Source organism: Agelaius phoeniceus, chromosome 10 (assembly GCF_051311805.1).
Source record: "Agelaius phoeniceus isolate bAgePho1 chromosome 10, bAgePho1.hap1, whole genome shotgun sequence".
Taxonomy (NCBI): domain Eukaryota; kingdom Metazoa; phylum Chordata; class Aves; order Passeriformes; family Icteridae; genus Agelaius; species Agelaius phoeniceus.
In genome coordinates, this window is record NC_135274.1 from 16932278 (window position 1) to 16950010 (window position 17733).

General features: G+C 43.3%; 1 protein-coding gene across 2 annotated transcripts in view; it reads right to left on the bottom strand.

The window, feature by feature from the left end:
* LPP (LIM domain containing preferred translocation partner in lipoma) overlaps nucleotides 1-17733 on the bottom strand; it is a 333171-nt gene that overhangs the window by 122332 nt on the left and 193106 nt on the right. For both annotated transcript variants that reach the window (XM_077184001.1, XM_054639115.2), the window contains one exon: nucleotides 6670-7344. In XM_077184001.1, the coding sequence (XP_077040116.1) occupies nucleotides 6670-7344 (675 nt within the window). The remainder of the gene's footprint in view (nucleotides 1-6669; nucleotides 7345-17733) is intronic.

Consider the following 17733-nt stretch of genomic DNA (forward strand, 5'->3'; position numbering starts at 1 on the left):
CAGCCGACATTATAGACTACTTTGTAATCTTTACAACTGAATATCTATTTTTGGTGGTATCTTCATGGCTGGCACTGTTCACTGTGCGCCATGACAGTTGTCTAACTTGCCTGCTCATTCAAGTACTAGGCTCAAGAGCCTATCTATGCACAACCATCCCCATCCAGGGAAAAATTCATCTTTTAAACTGTACACAGCCCCCTGCACAAAGTGGTGCTTCAGTAACAAACCATTACTATTTTATCTGTATGTGTGCCATTAAAAACTGGATTAAGACTGCAAATATGCCTCACAAACGTCAGTGGGAAAAACACCCAAATATAGGAAGATCCACTCCAAATGGCATGGCCAAAATAGGACATCACCCAAAGCATCATCTATGCTGTCACTGTGTTGTGAGCAGAGTGATTTCTCTTAACACTGGCATTATCATCAGGTCATAGGCCCAAAGAGTTTCACACCAACAGGGCATCCAGTGACCCTTTCACCTCAAACAGAAGAGCCACCAAATGACACCAAGATGTTCCATGTCTCCTTGTTCTGCCCTACTCTCCTAATCAATTGGTGCTTAACCTTGGACAAACCTTCTCTACACATTCAGGTTCTGGCTTCCTTGCAATAAACTTGACAATGACACAGAGGTTATCTGACAGAAGAACAGCTTCCTCACACGTTCTGGTGCTTTGGCTTTGAAAGAATTACAATGTGGTTGGACTCGAGTGCATTTTTAAATGGAATGAACCAGCTCCTCCAGTAATCAGCAGCACCATCACACTCAATAGCCAGAGTCTGCCTGCAAATTAAGTAGCATTCACTTTTATGGGTGCTGCTTTCTGTACTGAAAGCTGTAAAGCAGTAGCAAGGCCAACCATCCTTGTCACATCATGCCACAGAGCAGGCTGCCCCTTAGAGACCTGAACTCAGGCAGCGCCAGGGCTCAGGCAAGCCCCACTGCTGGAAACCAGCCAGCCCCCCTGTCTGATGCTATCTAAGTATACACTCACTGCATCCTATGACCTCAGACACAAAATTCTTATGTTAGCCTGTAACACAGACTGGCAGGATCTCTGAAGGTAGATGCTTGGTTATCAAGAGTTAACTACCACAGAAGCAGAGCCCTTGATTAACTTCAAGGTTGCCCCATGCCTTATCATGTGTGGAGGCATTGTCCTCAGCTTATTTTAAGAAGGAGCAATAAAGAACATCCAGGTATTATGCCAAAAGCCTCTTTCTCAATTATTCCTCTTATATTTCTAACCCATTGTGGCTGACTAAAGGCTAAAGCTACAAAAGCTGCATCCTGAAGCTGTAAATTTAAGTTGGTTTTTCAGTATATGCTGACCTGACTTACTCCTGTAACTGCAGGCTGCCTGTTATCTTTAACTTCAAGGTAATTGTTTGGCAACTCTTTGTTTCACTATTTCAGGAAAACAATTCAAATATATGATACCTAAGAGAAAAAACTGATTAATTGCTCTGTCATCAGCTGGTTCCTGCTAGTATATAGAGTGCTTAAATAATAAAAATATAATACAAAGAACAAAGAGTAAAGTTCTCAAATGAACATGTTAAACACATTTTGAGCCAAGAACTGGGCTCTTTCAAAAGTCTAGGATATAAACCAGACTGTGTCATATTCCTGCAGTCAGGATAAGGACACCATTCTGAAAATACATCTTTGCATCTCTTGCCAGCACTTATTCACCTGAGAAAACCCACAACAATTTTCATGCAGAGATTTATAATAACTTGAAGAGGAAAACATCATTCTCAATTCCACAGTACCACAAGTCCTGAGCTTCTCATCTTATTGTTAGACACAACTGCCTTCTTTCTGCTCCTCCTCATTTTAACAGAAGCAACAGTATTTAATTTAATCCACCCAGAAGCAATGACAGAGTCAGCAGCTGATATACAGCTAGTGCTGGTTAGAACTCTGAATTACTGTTTTGTGAAGAATGTCAACATTTTGACATTTGTTGCTATTCTCAGGGTAGAAAGGAACTGCATATTCATCTGGAAATTTTGAAATGTCACACTGAACTCGCAGATTCAACTCTGAATTTCAGAATTTCACATTCTATTTCATTTTACATTGGCTTTCAGGGTTTTTTAATTCATTAAATGCCGAAGTAGAATATTTTAAATCACCCTTTTTAATTTTACTTTGGTTTGCTTTATTTGAACACATTAAAACTATGGGAAGCCACTGTCCTGCACTGACAGAAAACAAACTTCAATCATTATTTTTTCACTGTCTCCAAATTCCATCCATTGAAAATTTTTCATACGTGACTTTTGTGAAGACACTTAGGTGAAAGCATAAAATTTTGGGTGAGAAGACACTTTGGGGGGAGGCAAGCAATGCAAAGCAAGCTGCCTGCCTTTCTCCACAAGTCAAAAGCAACACTAGGAAGGAATATATCCCTGTGACAGCAGGAAGGAATCTGGCAGACTGCTTTTATTCATCTGCAGAGAAGAAAAAGTTTCTAGTCGCTAAATTAACAGCAAACAGCAAGAGAATTAGTCTCAGTTCAAACACAAGTGCCAGAGGTATCTCCTTTATGTGAGAGATGGCAGACTGTAAAATTTATTAAATCAGTGCAAGAGAAGTGCATCAGTCATAGCGAAGGGCACTGGTGAGCAGATGTTTCTGAGGCAAAGATGAAACTTCCAAGCGAATGTCTCCATCACAGGTATTAAATCAGTGGAAAAACTGACAAAAGTTGTGTAAAATGAGAAAACAGCGAGCCATCACAGTCCCTTTTGGGCACTGCAAGCTGCAAGAGACCATGTCAGGGCTGGCTGCAGCAGGCAGCAAAGAAATCACCTCCAGCAGTGCAGAAACCACGCAGTGGCTGAGGTCCGCTAGTCATGAGCAGCCACCACCACCTAAGCCACAAGCATGAGCTGCCTCATTAAATCCTCCTGGTTTACAGTTGTCTCCCCATTTTTCATGGTGCTCCCCTGGAAAGGTGTGCAAAACTGAAGGGTTGTCTGAAGAGGAGGCCATGCTCCATGTGCACTGATGCCTGTACAGGTGTGAATGGAGGTACTGCAACCTGTGGCTGAGCAGGTTAAGGAACTTGGGCACTTGTGCCATGTCAGGGAGAACAGACACAGCTACCAAAGGGACACTGCTCCCTTTCTCCTCCCTCCCTCCTTTGCAGCAAATCTGCAACAAAGAAACGCGGATTTGGATGCTGTACTAAATCAGAGCTACAAGACACTTCTGTCCTCACCAAATTGTCAAATTGCTGTCAAGAGATAAATGTTTTTGTTAAGATTTCCACCATTTTGGACCAGAGCCACAAAGCTGTCTCAAATGGCTTCAGTGGTACCTAGTCTAGATGTTGAAAACATGAAAGGTCCCTTTAGGAAGGAATGTGCTTCCCAAAGCCTATTCAGGAGAATAGTTGGGATCTAGAAAGAACAGATATCCCAGAGCCATCCCTCAAATACACCAGGAGATACATGAGGACCCTAAAAGGTCCACAGATCTAGCTGGGACATATGATGGTGTCTCAAAATGCTCAAACATGACAAAAACCAGCGATAAGACCTAAAACTATTTGGAGATACAGGAACTAACAAGGGTTTTCGGTGTCTTAACCAGTCCAGCACAGAAACATTTGGTCATAGATGAGGTGGTCGGTGGTGGGAGTTTACCAGTCCTGCTTTGGCCACAGGGCAAAGCCCTGGGAATACTCCACATCAGAAACTGGTTTTGTCATATGTCTACTATGGACATGTTTGTGCCAGAAATGAGCATACCTAATGAGCCACCCCAACCTGGTGCCCTCTGCCCTTTGGGAGAGGAGAAGTTAAAGAGAGAGGCTTCAGATTTTGACTTGGTCTGAGCAGGCACAGCAAGAGCATGAGAGGAGCCAAATGTTCTCACGAGAACTCTGCTGCTGTTGCTACATAAGTCCCCACCACCCACCAGCCAGAAGAGAAAGCTCCTGAGGTTTTTTTGGCTGTTGAAGCACATGAAGGTTTAAATGAGGACATGCACTCCACCAGATCATTTCCTAACTAGGACTTGGGCACTCATGCTGGACAGGGTGCTGCATTAAAGACTAAAATGCCCAGAGGCTTCACATGCATGACTCTCACCCCATAAGTGGCCCAAGGACAGAATGCAATGTGGAATTGTGTGAGAGTAAAACTCATTGTTTTCAGCAGGCTTTAAGAACCAGTACAGATTATTTGCTGTTCCCATACCAATCCAGATTTATTTTGGATCAGCAGCGACTTCAACATGATTAGTACACAGCAAAAAAAAACAGAGCAACAGTGTCATGAACCTCTTCCTAGCCAGAATGCCAAATATAAACCTTTTCTTTTTTACCCTTTAAAAACATGAAACAAATTTAATGAAAAATTTTCCCTCACAGTGATGGATCATGGTGTATGTTGGAATTAAGGACCGTGAACTTTTAATCTGAGATGGATTTGCTACAACATCCTTAATAATTTGCACACAAACTATGTTCAAGATTAGGCATGCAGTTTTCTGAATACATTTAGAAATTGTTTGATATTTTAAAACCATTCCCTTGCAAGAAGAAAAATTCCTAAAGGTCACCTTACATTTATGTGAGATGTATTAATGCTTCTTACCCTTTCTGTTTCTTTAACTGAAAGGCCTCAAATCAACCTTGAAACGGCAAAACACAAACAAATGCAGAATCATGTGTGTGTGCTGGAAAAGATGATAAAATTTACATGATAGCCAAATAAAATTACAGTGACAATTCTTCCTAACAGATACCTGGCTCTAACACAGCCGTTTTTTCCCCATTTAAATAAAATAATTCCCAAAGTCGATTTTATGAATGAGTTACTCTGCAAAGAAAGAGAACAGCATGTGCTAAGGCTGGACAACAGTGCTTTAAAGGCAAAGCCTGCCACCAATATGTTACAGAGGATTTGTAAGCTCAAAAGTGAAATAGGTAAGAAAACAGCTATTTAGCAGGTTGGAAGACAAAGAAAGTTTCTGCAGGGATTTATCATCAAGCAGATGATAGTCTGTTCTGCAGAAGAATTGAAATTATTTTTTATACAGATACTTATGAAGTATTTCTGCCTGTGTATTTGCAAATGCCACGTGCACACACACCAACATGTATATACAAATATATATAGGCATACATGAAACCCCCAACTTGAGCTAAATTAAATTGTCCCTCCAGCTTTGTAATGCAAATGAGACTAACAGGCTTGTGCTGTTTGTGGTTTGAGATGATTTGTGTTTCCATGGAGATGCTGACTGAACTACAGTTTTAAATTTTTTTATATATATAAACCTACTTGTATCTATAAAAGTCTAAATATGGATCTGCTATACCTCAGCATTTCCTCAGTGACTCCACTGGAACCACAACCATTTACACCAGTTAAAGCTATGTGCAAATTTTGTGTCTTTCACTACTTTTCAGTCTAAGCTCTATACCAAGTACCTGCAGAGCTGAGAGTTTATTGCTTCTCTCCTTGCTTCAAAGGTTCTTGTCAAGGAAAGGGAAGAAAAGAGAAAAAGCAGTTTCTTAGCTGCTTGTAGATAATATTTCAAGGACTTCTGTAATTTCTTGCCCTCTCTAAACTGCCTTGAGAAACATCTTTGCCTTTTAAAGTTCCCACTGTCAGGAAACCTGGAATATAGGGAAGACCATCTGTGTGCTGTTAGAGAAGGAAATTACAAAGGGACAGGCTTTCTGTTATGTATCAGAAGCTTTTTCCCCTTTCCCTGTGAGCACCCTCAAACTCAAGAACACGGATGTGCTCAGACGTGCCAAGGTGGGTCTGGGCAGCAACTGCATCACTGCCTCCCTACCTCACCATTTGTGGAACCTCAGCTCATCTTACACAATGAGCACCCCACAAAGCTAAAACACCTCCTAGAGCCACATTAGAGATGGCCACCAGCGGAAGGGACAAAAGCCAGGCAGGATCAGCTTGGGCAGAGAAACCAGGCAGACCCACTTTAACTTTCTATTTCAAACTGACTTCACTTTATGAGGTCCAGGCACTTGTTGAAGTGGATGGCGGCCACCCGGTGTACCAACATCGGAGAGGAAAACCAGAGCCGAGCTCTGTGGGGACTCATTTCCCTGTGGTTTCAGTGATAAGTGATCTTTGAACAGCGACACACCAGAGGACAACCTCCGCAATCACTCTGAACCACAATCAAAACCAGCCTCTCATGTACCTCCCATCTGCCTGAGGACAGGGAGGATTAATTGTTGAACCAGGTACGTCCACAAGTACATGAAGCAGCTCACACCCATCCTCTCACTTCATCTTGGGAGTGCCTAGAAGAAAAGCTTCCAGTTGAGCGATGCCTTACAGAGGCATGGCCAGGGAGCTCCTTGGGTAACAGCATGTCACAGGGACAAAGCCTCCCTCTCTCCCATGGGCTGGACACCATGCTTCCATATGTGACACCATTTTACAACTTGAAGCTGACAGTTTTTCTAAGCCCCTGCAGAGGCTCTTTTCAAAGCAGATGAGAGCTCCCTCTTCCAGCTTTTAAGAAGCCATATGTAGGGAGATCAGCCCCACACTTCTGATAGCACCACCTTAACCCCCACCACCTTTCAGGGAGTGTCCCAGGCCACGCTCAGCCATGTGGCTCTCCCAGGAAAGTCAGTGACCATTGGCATCTCTTACCTTCTGCTGCAGGACGGGCGGCTGCGAGGCCAGCACTGGGTCAGTGATGTAGGTCTTCTTCGTGCCCGGTGGCTGGTAGAGTGCAGGAGGAGCCTGGCCCATGGCATTACTCGCAGGATACGCCGGCTCGGCCTTCCAGGAGCTCTGCAGCACGTAGGGCGCCTCAGAGCCGTTCCTGCCGCCGTAGCCCCCGTAGTAGGTTTCCTGGTAGCGGCCCTGCGGGGGCGCGTACCCGTAGGCGGGCTCGGCAGGCCTGCCAGGCGGAGGGCCGTAGCCATAGCCGGGCCCCTGGGGCTGCGGCGCTCCGTACTGAGGGGCAGCGGGCTGGCGGGACGGCGCGGCGGCGTAGGCCTGGCCGGGCCCCAGGCTGCCGTAGTGGCCGGGCTGCGGGCTGGGCGGCTGGTAGTGTGGGCTGGGCTGCGCCGTCCTCACCTGCACGTTGAAGGCCGGGCGGCTCGGCGTGGAGGCCGTGGCGTAGGAGGCCGGCACCGGCTGCGGCTTCAGGGTGCCAACAGGAGTGACTGGGATGGGCGCTGGCTGCCCTGGGCCCTTGGCAGTGGACTTCTTGGTGGCAGTGAGGGGAGGCTGGTTGGGGATGATCATCCGCTTGTGGCCAGTGACAGGAGTGGACACGGATGGGGTGGTGGCAGCGGAGCTGCTTGAGGTCCCAGAGCCCTGGAGAGCAAGGAGAGAGACACGGGGTCAGCAGGAGGGGCCATTTGGGCACTGGGTCAAGCAATGAGGGTGGAAATGGGGGTTTACAGAAATATCTGTGCAGCAACTCAAACTGCTTAGGAAAGCAATAATAACCTAGGGCCACACGTTGCAGAATGGTTATAGCAACCTTCCCCTGCTCTGACAGAACAGGGACGGCACGGCAGCAGCAGAGCAGAAGTGCCGTGCATGGCATTTCATCTCTCCTTGGAGGCTTCTCCTCCGCCTCCAAGCAAACAAACAAATTAAAAAATTATACACACAAAAAAAAAGGGAGACTCGCCAGAGGATAATTAGGGAAAACCCCATGCATTCCTGTGAAAATGAGTCTGTTTTGAAAAAGTGAGAAAATGAGTTTATACTCTCTATGGAGACATGAAATTCCTTGTGTCCCTAGAGCACTTGTAAGGTTCTGCCCCAATACGGGAGCTCCTTTAATTGTGCAGGAGGCAGCAGATTGCGATAGCCTACAAGCAGCTCCCAGGCTGTAAGAATGAACTCCGATCAAAGCAAATTACTGAGGTGTCCCTACCCTGGCTGTACTGGTTGAACACCTGGAGTGACCCCAGAAAAGTTAAATGCTACACATGCTTCATTAAAGGGCAGAAAGTGGGTCAGGATTTCCAAGAGCTTCAGAAGTCAGCTCCTACCATGGAAGCCATGTAACCCTGCACCAGTGCCCCAGGCACAGCAATGCTGGGGCAGCCAGGGAAGAGGATTACAGCAAATGCTGCTGCTTCCTGCAATTTGGCCACAGAATGAAGCTTTGTTGCAGTGACGCTGTCTAACAGGCATCATACATCCTTCAGTCTAGTGTACTTGTTTGTCTGGCTTACCTCACATTTAAATGTTCAAAAACACCAGTGTAAAAAGACATCTTGGTTAAAGAGCTAACAACGTGAGAGTTTCTGAAGAACACTGACCAACAGTCTTTATGTCTTTTCACTACATCAGAGAAGAGTAAACTTGAATTTCTAGAGTTTAGGATTAGGTAAAATTTCTTGCTTCTCTATTTTCCTTTATTCTAAAAGAGTACCTGAATTTTATGCCTTCTACACGGAAATGCATTAAAGTGAAGACATGCAGTTTGACAGCACTTAACACCATAGTTATATGAAGTTATATCTCATTCAAACTTCCTGTACCAGGCTTGATCTCATCCATCATCTGCTTGATAATCTCCAAGTTCACAGCAGCCCAAAGGCAGACCAGCCTACCCATGTTTATGTGCACTCTAAGGCATGTGACACCTTTAAATGACCAACCTTGTATTTGTCCCCAGGTGTTCCTGTTTATGCAGGCACCCTGGCCTCCACCTACTGCTCCACCACCCTCTTGCTGGGGAGGGCACGGTGAGGATTCTTCAGGACATGCACAAGCTGCACTGGGGCCAGAGAAATCCTGTGCCTGGTCAGCAGGTGGCGGCAATTAATTGCTGCCAAACCACCCAGGGGGGGCTGGGGGAACTTCAGCCACCTTGAGCCTCCAAGGGTTCCAAACTCATCCTCTGTACGGGGTGGGAGAAACTCATCCTTTGTGCAGGGTGGTTGTGTCCCCCAACATTTGGTAACCACCTCACACAAAGAAAATAAAAAGACAAGTGCAAGCCACTCAGTTTCTAGTGCACAGTCAACAAGTCTACCCAAGGGATAAAGAAGCTCCACCACCCAACTGGCAGCTCTTCCCTGATGATGTGCAAATACTTTTTTGCTGATGCACTGGTAAAGACCTTACTCCTGCAATCACACCTTCAGGGCAAACCTCCCACAAGGAAACACTATAAATCAGCAAAAAACCCCAGGCAAATAAGAGCATCAGTCTGTTCTGAGAGGTGTGAAAGGTGTGTATTCAGAAGTGGGGAATAATAAGGCAGCAAACTTCTGCTGGAGGAAAAACACCTCAATGTATTCACACCCTGACCTTGCTAACAGATCCATGACAAGGCAGCACATAGACAGACAGGAGATTTTCAAACTGAGAGCAAGGAAGAGCTGAAGCATGTCTTAGTTGAACTGCAAGGGCAGAGACAGGTTAAGGGTCTGTAGCCCTCCATTAATACTGCCTGATTCTTCTACTTCTGAAACACCTGAAGGGAAGCTGGCACTCCTCCATCCCTGCATCAGAAAACAACTGCACCAGCATTCATTGCTAGCAAGAAAACTTGCTTTCTGTCAGAATTGTTCTCCCATGTCAGGTTGGCATTTATGCCTGGGAGTGCCAGAAACTTTCCCATTTCCTCACCTATTTCATTCTTGTAAATTATAGTAGTTTGTCCACTTACTGTAATGGGATGAAAGGTCCACAATGCAGCACTGTGTAATTACCACCAGAAAAGCATTTTTCTTTTCCATGTGAAGAGGTAGAAGGTAGATAATGTTATAAAGGAAATGGCCTGTCTAGGGGAGGGGGAAAGACCAACCCAAAACAACATAAGTCTGTATTTCTGAATGCAGACTCTGGAAGCAGGTCATGACAGATGCTACTAAAGCTCTTCTGATCTTATCTCAAGAACTGGGTGACTTCAATCGTACATATAAACATCCACATAACACACATAAACATCTACATAATACTTCACTGATGCCAGTCTCCTGCCTGGACTGGAATACACTTTAAGAATGAATGATAAACCCTTCTTCCAAAAATCCCCCAAACCCTCACAATCTGTGGACCGGTACTGAGCAGCTCCTGTGTTTGACACTGTGTTTGACACTACAAAGAGGATGAGCTGCAAGTATCCCCTCCTGCACCAGAATCCAGTGAAGGAAGGTGACAATTTAGGGGAGCAGAGCCCGAAGTTTGCTATCAACTCCACAGCAAAGGCCCAAGCTAACAAGTACCGGCTGCATTGTGGCATCAAACCACAGGCTGCCTTGAGGAGGAGGAAGTTTGCATCAGTAGGAGTCCCCAGAGGCGCCCTGCGTGACTCATTCTGAATTCCTCTGAGGGCACTGGGCAAGTGTGTGATGAAAGCTGGGGTTTATGGGGGGAGGTGTAAGCCTAGCTGATGTGGTAGTAGAGAAATGGGACAGGCTGCAGGGAATTTAACACTACTGGAGCATTGATGATTTATGAGGATGCAAGTTGGTTGTAGCCCTTGTGCAAGGGCACAGGTGAGGTATCACCATAAATCCTCTGCCCTTTTGCCTGAGAGAGAGAAGGGTGGCCACAGTCCAGCCATGCACTCAGATATCACCCCAGGCTTAAACCTTAAGATTACTAATGGGTGAAGAAAAAACTTTATAAATGAACAGTAACCAAGGACAAGATTCCTGCTCTGAGGACAGGAATATGTGGAAGGACGAGAAAAGGGTACTCAGATACCACTAGAAGAGAGATTTCAACAGCTGTCTGGAAAGCACTAGGAGGAAGGATGGATGAGGCTGTAGAGATGCCAGGTAGATGGAGTAATAAACAGAAGGCTGGAAGGGGCTATCTGTATTACTGAGTAAAGCCTAACAAAACAGATGATTGTCACAAATGTTTCACCCATGTGAATCCATAGAACTTCCACGAACACAACTAGGTAGATTCATCCAAAAGCACATCAAAGTGACTGCTCAGAAACATGAAAACAAGTAGAAACAGCAGAAAGAAAAAAGAGAAAGACAAAGAGTGAATTCATAGGAGCACAAGCATCCCTTTCTCCAGCAGCCCCTGGACAGCTCATTTCAAAACCATACTGCATTTGCAAGTGATTATCGCAGCCAAACACACTCTCTGACATCCTCTGAGGGCTGTTTTCAGAGGAAGACAGGCTTTCCTCTGCTCGCCATGCCCTGATGAAACTGTCTGACACACTTCGCAAGTGCAAATTAAAACCCCGCTACTTACCATCAACCCCTTCTTGCAAATTCATATTTGCAAAGAGAGTAAACTAGAAACCCCAGGTGTTGATAACAGAGCCGTTGAGAGAAACTAGAGTAGGAAGGAGTTAAATTCAGAACCTCATCTACCACAAGCATTATAATACAAAATCATTTTTTTTTTTTAAATGGGAAAGCACAAGAGCCTTGTTTAAGCACAGATGGAAGTACCTAAATGTACTGCCTCTTCTACAAATGAATTATCCAGCAGTTCAAGTAAAGGTGAACCAATACTGACAAAATCAAGTAAAACTCAACCAAATGTGGGAGGAAAAAAACCCCAAAACACTTCTAAAAAAGTTTACCATGTAAAACCATGAGGGGAATAGTTTTGCTTGGCAAATCCTGCCTTGTCTTTTTAAATGCAGAGGAGGTTTATAAACATTTTTAGGAGTTTCTTGTACCAACCATCATAGGGAAAGTCTATGGCAATGTGATAAAGCCACACTGTCAAAGGCTGTCAGAGCTGGGTGTCTGGATTCAAAGCTACCCTGGTGGGGAAACCCAAAATCCTGAGTAGCTTTGATTCTTCATCCTGTAGAAATTATTGACATAGATCGTAAATTAAATTCAATGTACATCTACACTAAAAAGTCATTGCATAGGTATGAGGGATGGAACCTGTTGTTCTACAGAAATTAACCTGCAATTCTTTACCATTTGTCAGGGTTAAATCTTAAAAAGAGCACAGAATAATCACAGTCTACAGCATGAGCATGATTCTCTATGATCAGCTGGAATCCATTTGAAAAGGACTTCATTCTTTTACTTTGCACATTTGTAGAATTATTTTTATAGAACCCCTTCAGTTACTCAAGTTTCAGAGACTGAATCAAAAATGCCAATACAAAGTTTATCACATTCTATTCAATTCTCCAGACATTTTTTCATAAAGGTACAGTTGAATAGCTTTAGCCCTTTAGCTGTCAAATTATTACACACAAAGATATATTACTCCAGCTCAGTGATTTTCAACCTTTATGCTCGGGAGTCCCCAAATGTTTTTCAGAAGAGACAAGCTCCTTTATGGAGAAAGTTAATCTATTGACAATAAACATGGGTTTTTCAGTTACCTTTCATTGAATTCTTCTTAGTTACCTTAGGAGTGATCCATGGACCCCCAGGGTTTGCAGAGCAGAGGTTCAGAACCACGGCTCTAGCTGGGGCTGCCTTTTTTGGGCTTTTCAGTCACTAATTACTCCAGGATAGGAATGAAACAACTCTTCTTCCTCGAAAGGCAGAAACCTGGCAACTACCGGTGGGTTGAACCCAAGATGCGGCGTTCTCAGGGGGCTGCCAGTTCAACGGGCCACTGCAGCATCTCTCCTCTTCACTCAGCCCCTCTTCCTGCATGGTCCACTGACACAAGCTTGGCTGAAACACAGGGCCAGCTCAGACCACCTGAAATCCTTTAAGTAGCACTCAAAGGTGTGGAAGTTGGAGGCCTGGGTGGGAAGGGCACCAAATGGTAAAAAAATCAACTTGGCTTTTCCTATCACCAATGATGGGCATTCACCTTGGCTAGCTGGAGGTGCTTAAAGCACTCTCTCTCTCTGAAATGTACCTCCACAGGGTCATTTATTCCATTCTAATATTGAAGCCTAAAACAGGGGAGATGAATCAGCCACTGGGGGAATCTACTTCTCTCCGCTGACTGTATAAGAAACGTAAAAACAGGCAAGACAAGTCACTGAATATTTAGACAGCATAAGTTAGTGGAGACAAATTCCACAATAAGCAGGTAATTTTGATGTGACTGTAAGAAGCAGAGATCCCTTTTCCCTGCATTAAGTGCCCTGCCACTCAAGCTCAGCTACAGCAGCACACCAAAGGGATTTCTGAGTGCCAGCAGCTCAGACAATCTGCCAGGATCCTGCTGCACCCTGTAGCCAAGGCATGACCAAGAGATTGTGTTGCAAGTTTATTTCTAGTGTAGGAAGGGGGCTGACATGAATGGGACACCCTTCCCCACCTCCTCTTCCACATCTGTTCTGAACAGTGGCTCCTGCTGGAACTGGAGCTGCTGCTTTTCCAGGAGTAGCATCTGGGCTGAGCCTCCCTTCTGCCTGAGGTAGCAAACCTCAGCTCCCCTTCGGTATGGGAAAGATAACCCCTGAGAAAAATAAAATAATCTGCTTTGAAACCTTGGTCTTTAGGTACCTGAAAATGTGAACAGGGATTTTAGGGGGTTTCCTGATGTGCAGACACCTCTACCTCCTGCTGACTTCAAATTCTGTATTTGAACAAGCAGCTTAACCGGTGATAATGTATGGCCAAGTTCCCCTGAACCTGTCTGAACCTTTTTCTGTCTGAAATAACATCTGGGTGAAAATGAGAAATCTGGCCTCCCATTTGGGACTTGCAGATGCTCTCCTGGTAGAGCTCCAGCTGGGTTGCTTCAGGTCCAAGATCCTGAGTGGATGGACTGCTCCCATTTAGCATACCTGATGCATTTTCAATATATAGCATTCCCTGGCCTTCTTTATAAGGTCCAGACAGTCCAAGCACACTGAGGACACATCTTTACAACTCCGCACTGCTGCTATGCCGTGCACACAGCTCAGTTGCTAACACAGATTTCTTTTAAGTGTCACAATGTCCTTAGAACCCAATCCAAAGTTTTGAAGTCTGGTCCAAACCTTAAACCCCTCAGCCAAAACACGTTTATAATCAGATGAAGTTTTTCTTTACACTTTCATCATTCTTTCATTTCTAGTTTACAGCTGACAAGCAAGTGTCACGGATGTATGGACTGTGCATGGATCAGCAGCTACACTCAGACTTTGCAGATGTGAGATTCAATTTGCTGGCTTGATTACCAGAAGCTATCAAGGTATTCAAACAGACTGCTCCCAGGCATTACAGCAAAAGAAAAGGAGAAATCTAATAAAGTGTTCATCTCTGGTTCTCAAATGAAGAGAATACCTTGTGAATGCCATAAAGTGTTACAAGAACACAACTGCTGCTGATCTGTTTTTCAGCTGCTACCACAGGTGGAAAAGGAGTCAACATACTTGTTAATGTTTCTGTCCATAGCCTCTTTTGTACTCCTTGTGATGGCCCAGCCTGAAACCATGGGAGATGGTGCACACAAGAAAAGGTGCTAAGAGCTGACCTCCAATATTTTATCATGGAAAACAGCCTTCCTAACTGACACGTGCAGTTACAGACACACACCTTGGTTCAGCTTTCAGTGCGGGTGTCAAGTGTTTTAGGCAATCTGGGTTTCCACTTTGCAACACTCCATTAATTCCAAAGAGTCTGAACACATCTGAAAAATTTGGTCTCCAAAACACAACAGTGTTATGCCAGGGAAGAATTTCCTTCTCAGTTTCATATTTACTTTTTTGTTTACCTAATACTATCGCTACGATGACTACTCTGAGCTTTTTATTTGCTTTTCCTTTTCTGATGACTGATCATCTGGTATTTATGAGAAGGACTCTCTGAGACGCTAGTTTTAAAAGATGTGCAAACAATTGACCTAAATACTTTTAATGCTGGTGGACAGTCAAGGTCCATAATTCTAGCTTAACTCATTGAAAGGGTTAGTTATTATTTAAACTCTTCTACTTAAGCGACTCAACTTGACCACTTCAAATGAAGTAGTAACTTTATCTACAAGAATATCAGATATCAGCATGAGACATAACTGTCAAAAAGTTACAGAAGATGCCAGTCAAGAGAAGTAAAACATTTTCTGAATTAATCTTGGGATATTTCTGTAATTTCCCACTCTTATCACTAAAATGACATTATTTGCACCCATCTGGACCTGAGGACCATGCAATGGCAGCCCCCTGCACAGATTTAATCAGTGGCACATGGACTCAGCAGTAAATTACATAAAGAGCTGTAAAAAGGCACCACATCTCTTTGGTCATACCAAAAGGCAGAACTACTGAGGACAATCCCAGAAGCAAAGACCACAAAAAAACCAGCACCGCACCATGTGAAGACAAGTCACCACATGCATCGAGCATTGAAACAGCTCCTTGAGGAACACCTCCTCTAAGTCTTAGCAATGCAGGAATGTCCAAAACATTTCCCTTCACCAAACTGGGCCCTTCTAATGGGCTGAACAAATTCCCTTGCTTAATTCAGGCAAATATTGCTAAGCCTGACAATGGGGAAGCCCCCACCCCTCTATAAATAAGAACTTTGGGTAAGCAAAGTATTTTTATGACTTTTGCTATTACTAAGCTAGTAAAACTTGAAGTATCATAATTACAGCACCCACAGACTTTTTTTCCTTCCTTTTATAACTTGCTATTCGTAATGGAAAAGAAGTTCCTGTGCATGACAAATATGGGCAGGTTTGAGGGTTATGGCACTATCCATGGATGTGCATCATGATTACAAAAAGTGGATTAAGAACATATAATGGAAGATGCATGAGTGAGGGAAGAGGTCTGCACCTGGGAGTGACATGACAAAATTCCACACACATGAAGTCTTCTGGAGAAGTCTTCTACAATTTATATAGAAAAGTTATCATTTTCTATTGTATGTTGAATAACAGACACAAAGAAGAGTGCAAAATTGCAATAAAAACTTCTCATTTCCTACTAAATTGCAAAGGAGTTTTAGAGTGTTTATAGTGTACAAGCTTTCTTCGTTTATTAATTCTAGAGAACACTAAAAAAGTGTGCATATGCACACATAAAATAATAGGAAATACATATGCACCCAGACACTACTTGGTTTACTTTGTGTTACTTATTTGTTTACGATTCTATTTATTTGGTGCATTGCATTTATAACGTATTTATCTTTTCGAATTCCAAAACTCTATTAAACCAGATTTAAAACATTTTCCTACCAGAGGGCATAAACATTTTCGAATGTTAGTATTGTCTCTATTTCCTGTGAAAACCATGTGTTTTCATTCTTCTTTTCCCCACATTTTAAAGCCTGTGCAAATAGCAGTGCAGAAGAGCAGAAGCATCAGTGAACAATTCTGTGTTCATACGACATCTGCTTTCTTATGGTTCACTTGAGGTCCAGAACCCACTGTCATCTGCCAGTATTTTTAGTGAGCTACAAAATGGTTCAAGTTAATAAGTTGAGAGGTTATAGCATGAGGAAAAAAAAACTGTATAGCCACACCAAAAAAATAAGTCTAACAAAAAAAAAAACCCACAAAAAACCAAACCAAAAAACAAAACCAAAAAACCCCATAAAAGACAGTCATATGTGACAGAGAGGTTATTTTCCTATTAGATTTAGTGTACACCTTTCCAAAAGGCTGATGAGCTCCAACAACAGGTCAAATTTAACAGTTTTCCCAGATGGCTCCTTCTGGGAAGTGGAGTGGAACATTCCCTCATTTATCCGTCTGCCTGGGTTATCACCACTGCCCGAAATACCTTAATCTTTCCACAGTATCACAGACTCCAAGCACGATGTTGAGGAATCTGATTGGAAAGGTTTTCCTCCACCTGCTGTAGCTTTTAAAATTAGTCTCCAGATATATAAATACATACACCAAGATACACAGAAACCCCCTGCAGCACTTCCAGTCAAAACACCAGGGCAGTACTATAACCAGTCAGAAAGAGTGAGCATTAATTTATAGCACAAGCAAAAAAGCCATCTGTACCACAGAAATACTTGGGTATGAAACAATACAGAAAGTTAAGATTATTTTTAAATTCAAGTGTTAACTCAGTGTAATCACTGTTTCTGCACTATTTTCCTCTTCTCATAGAACATATAATTACATTAAATGTATGGTAAATAAAATGTTTACTCAAATAACACACTGATAAAAATTTAGAATCAGAACAGTTTCACTGTAAAAAGCCTGTGTAAAGGAATGTCAAATCCATTGCCTCACCAGGCTTTGTTCTGTTGCAAATGGCATTATAAATTAATCCAGTTTCCCTAAATATGCCTTGAGGAAACAAAACCACAAATAGCCATTGTAAGCTTTAATATAAAAAACCCACAAAAAAAATATGCAACAACAAACAAAACCCTTCTCTTCATTCTTAACCAGAATCCAAGAGCTGTGTTTTCAATGACTGATACTGCTGACTAGGTTATACAGAGCTAAGTACTATATTCTAGTTTAATACCAGGTTTTCTCCTTTGCCATGCTCCACTCTGTTCAGTGAGTTTTAGGAAGGAAAAAAAAAGTTCCTAAACTTCATCACTAATGACCTAATGAGCCAAATTAAGTTATGATTTGTAATTTTTCCCACTTACACTGCTTTTGGACCCAAATAACATCCCAAAACATTTGCTCCATGGCTTGCTGACTAGCTTATCACAGTCACAGATTACAAGTAAAACAATCTTCCATACCCCTGAGTGCCTGAATTACATTTTTTAAAAGTGCTTTATATCAAGCCAGGTTCTGATCTTGGGGACAGTGGTGCCAGCTCAAGTGCGTCTATTTATTCCAGCAGATTTACTCCAAACATGCTGGCTGCTGCAGATCTGAATTTGGCCTTCTACTACCTCTGCATTCACCATGTTT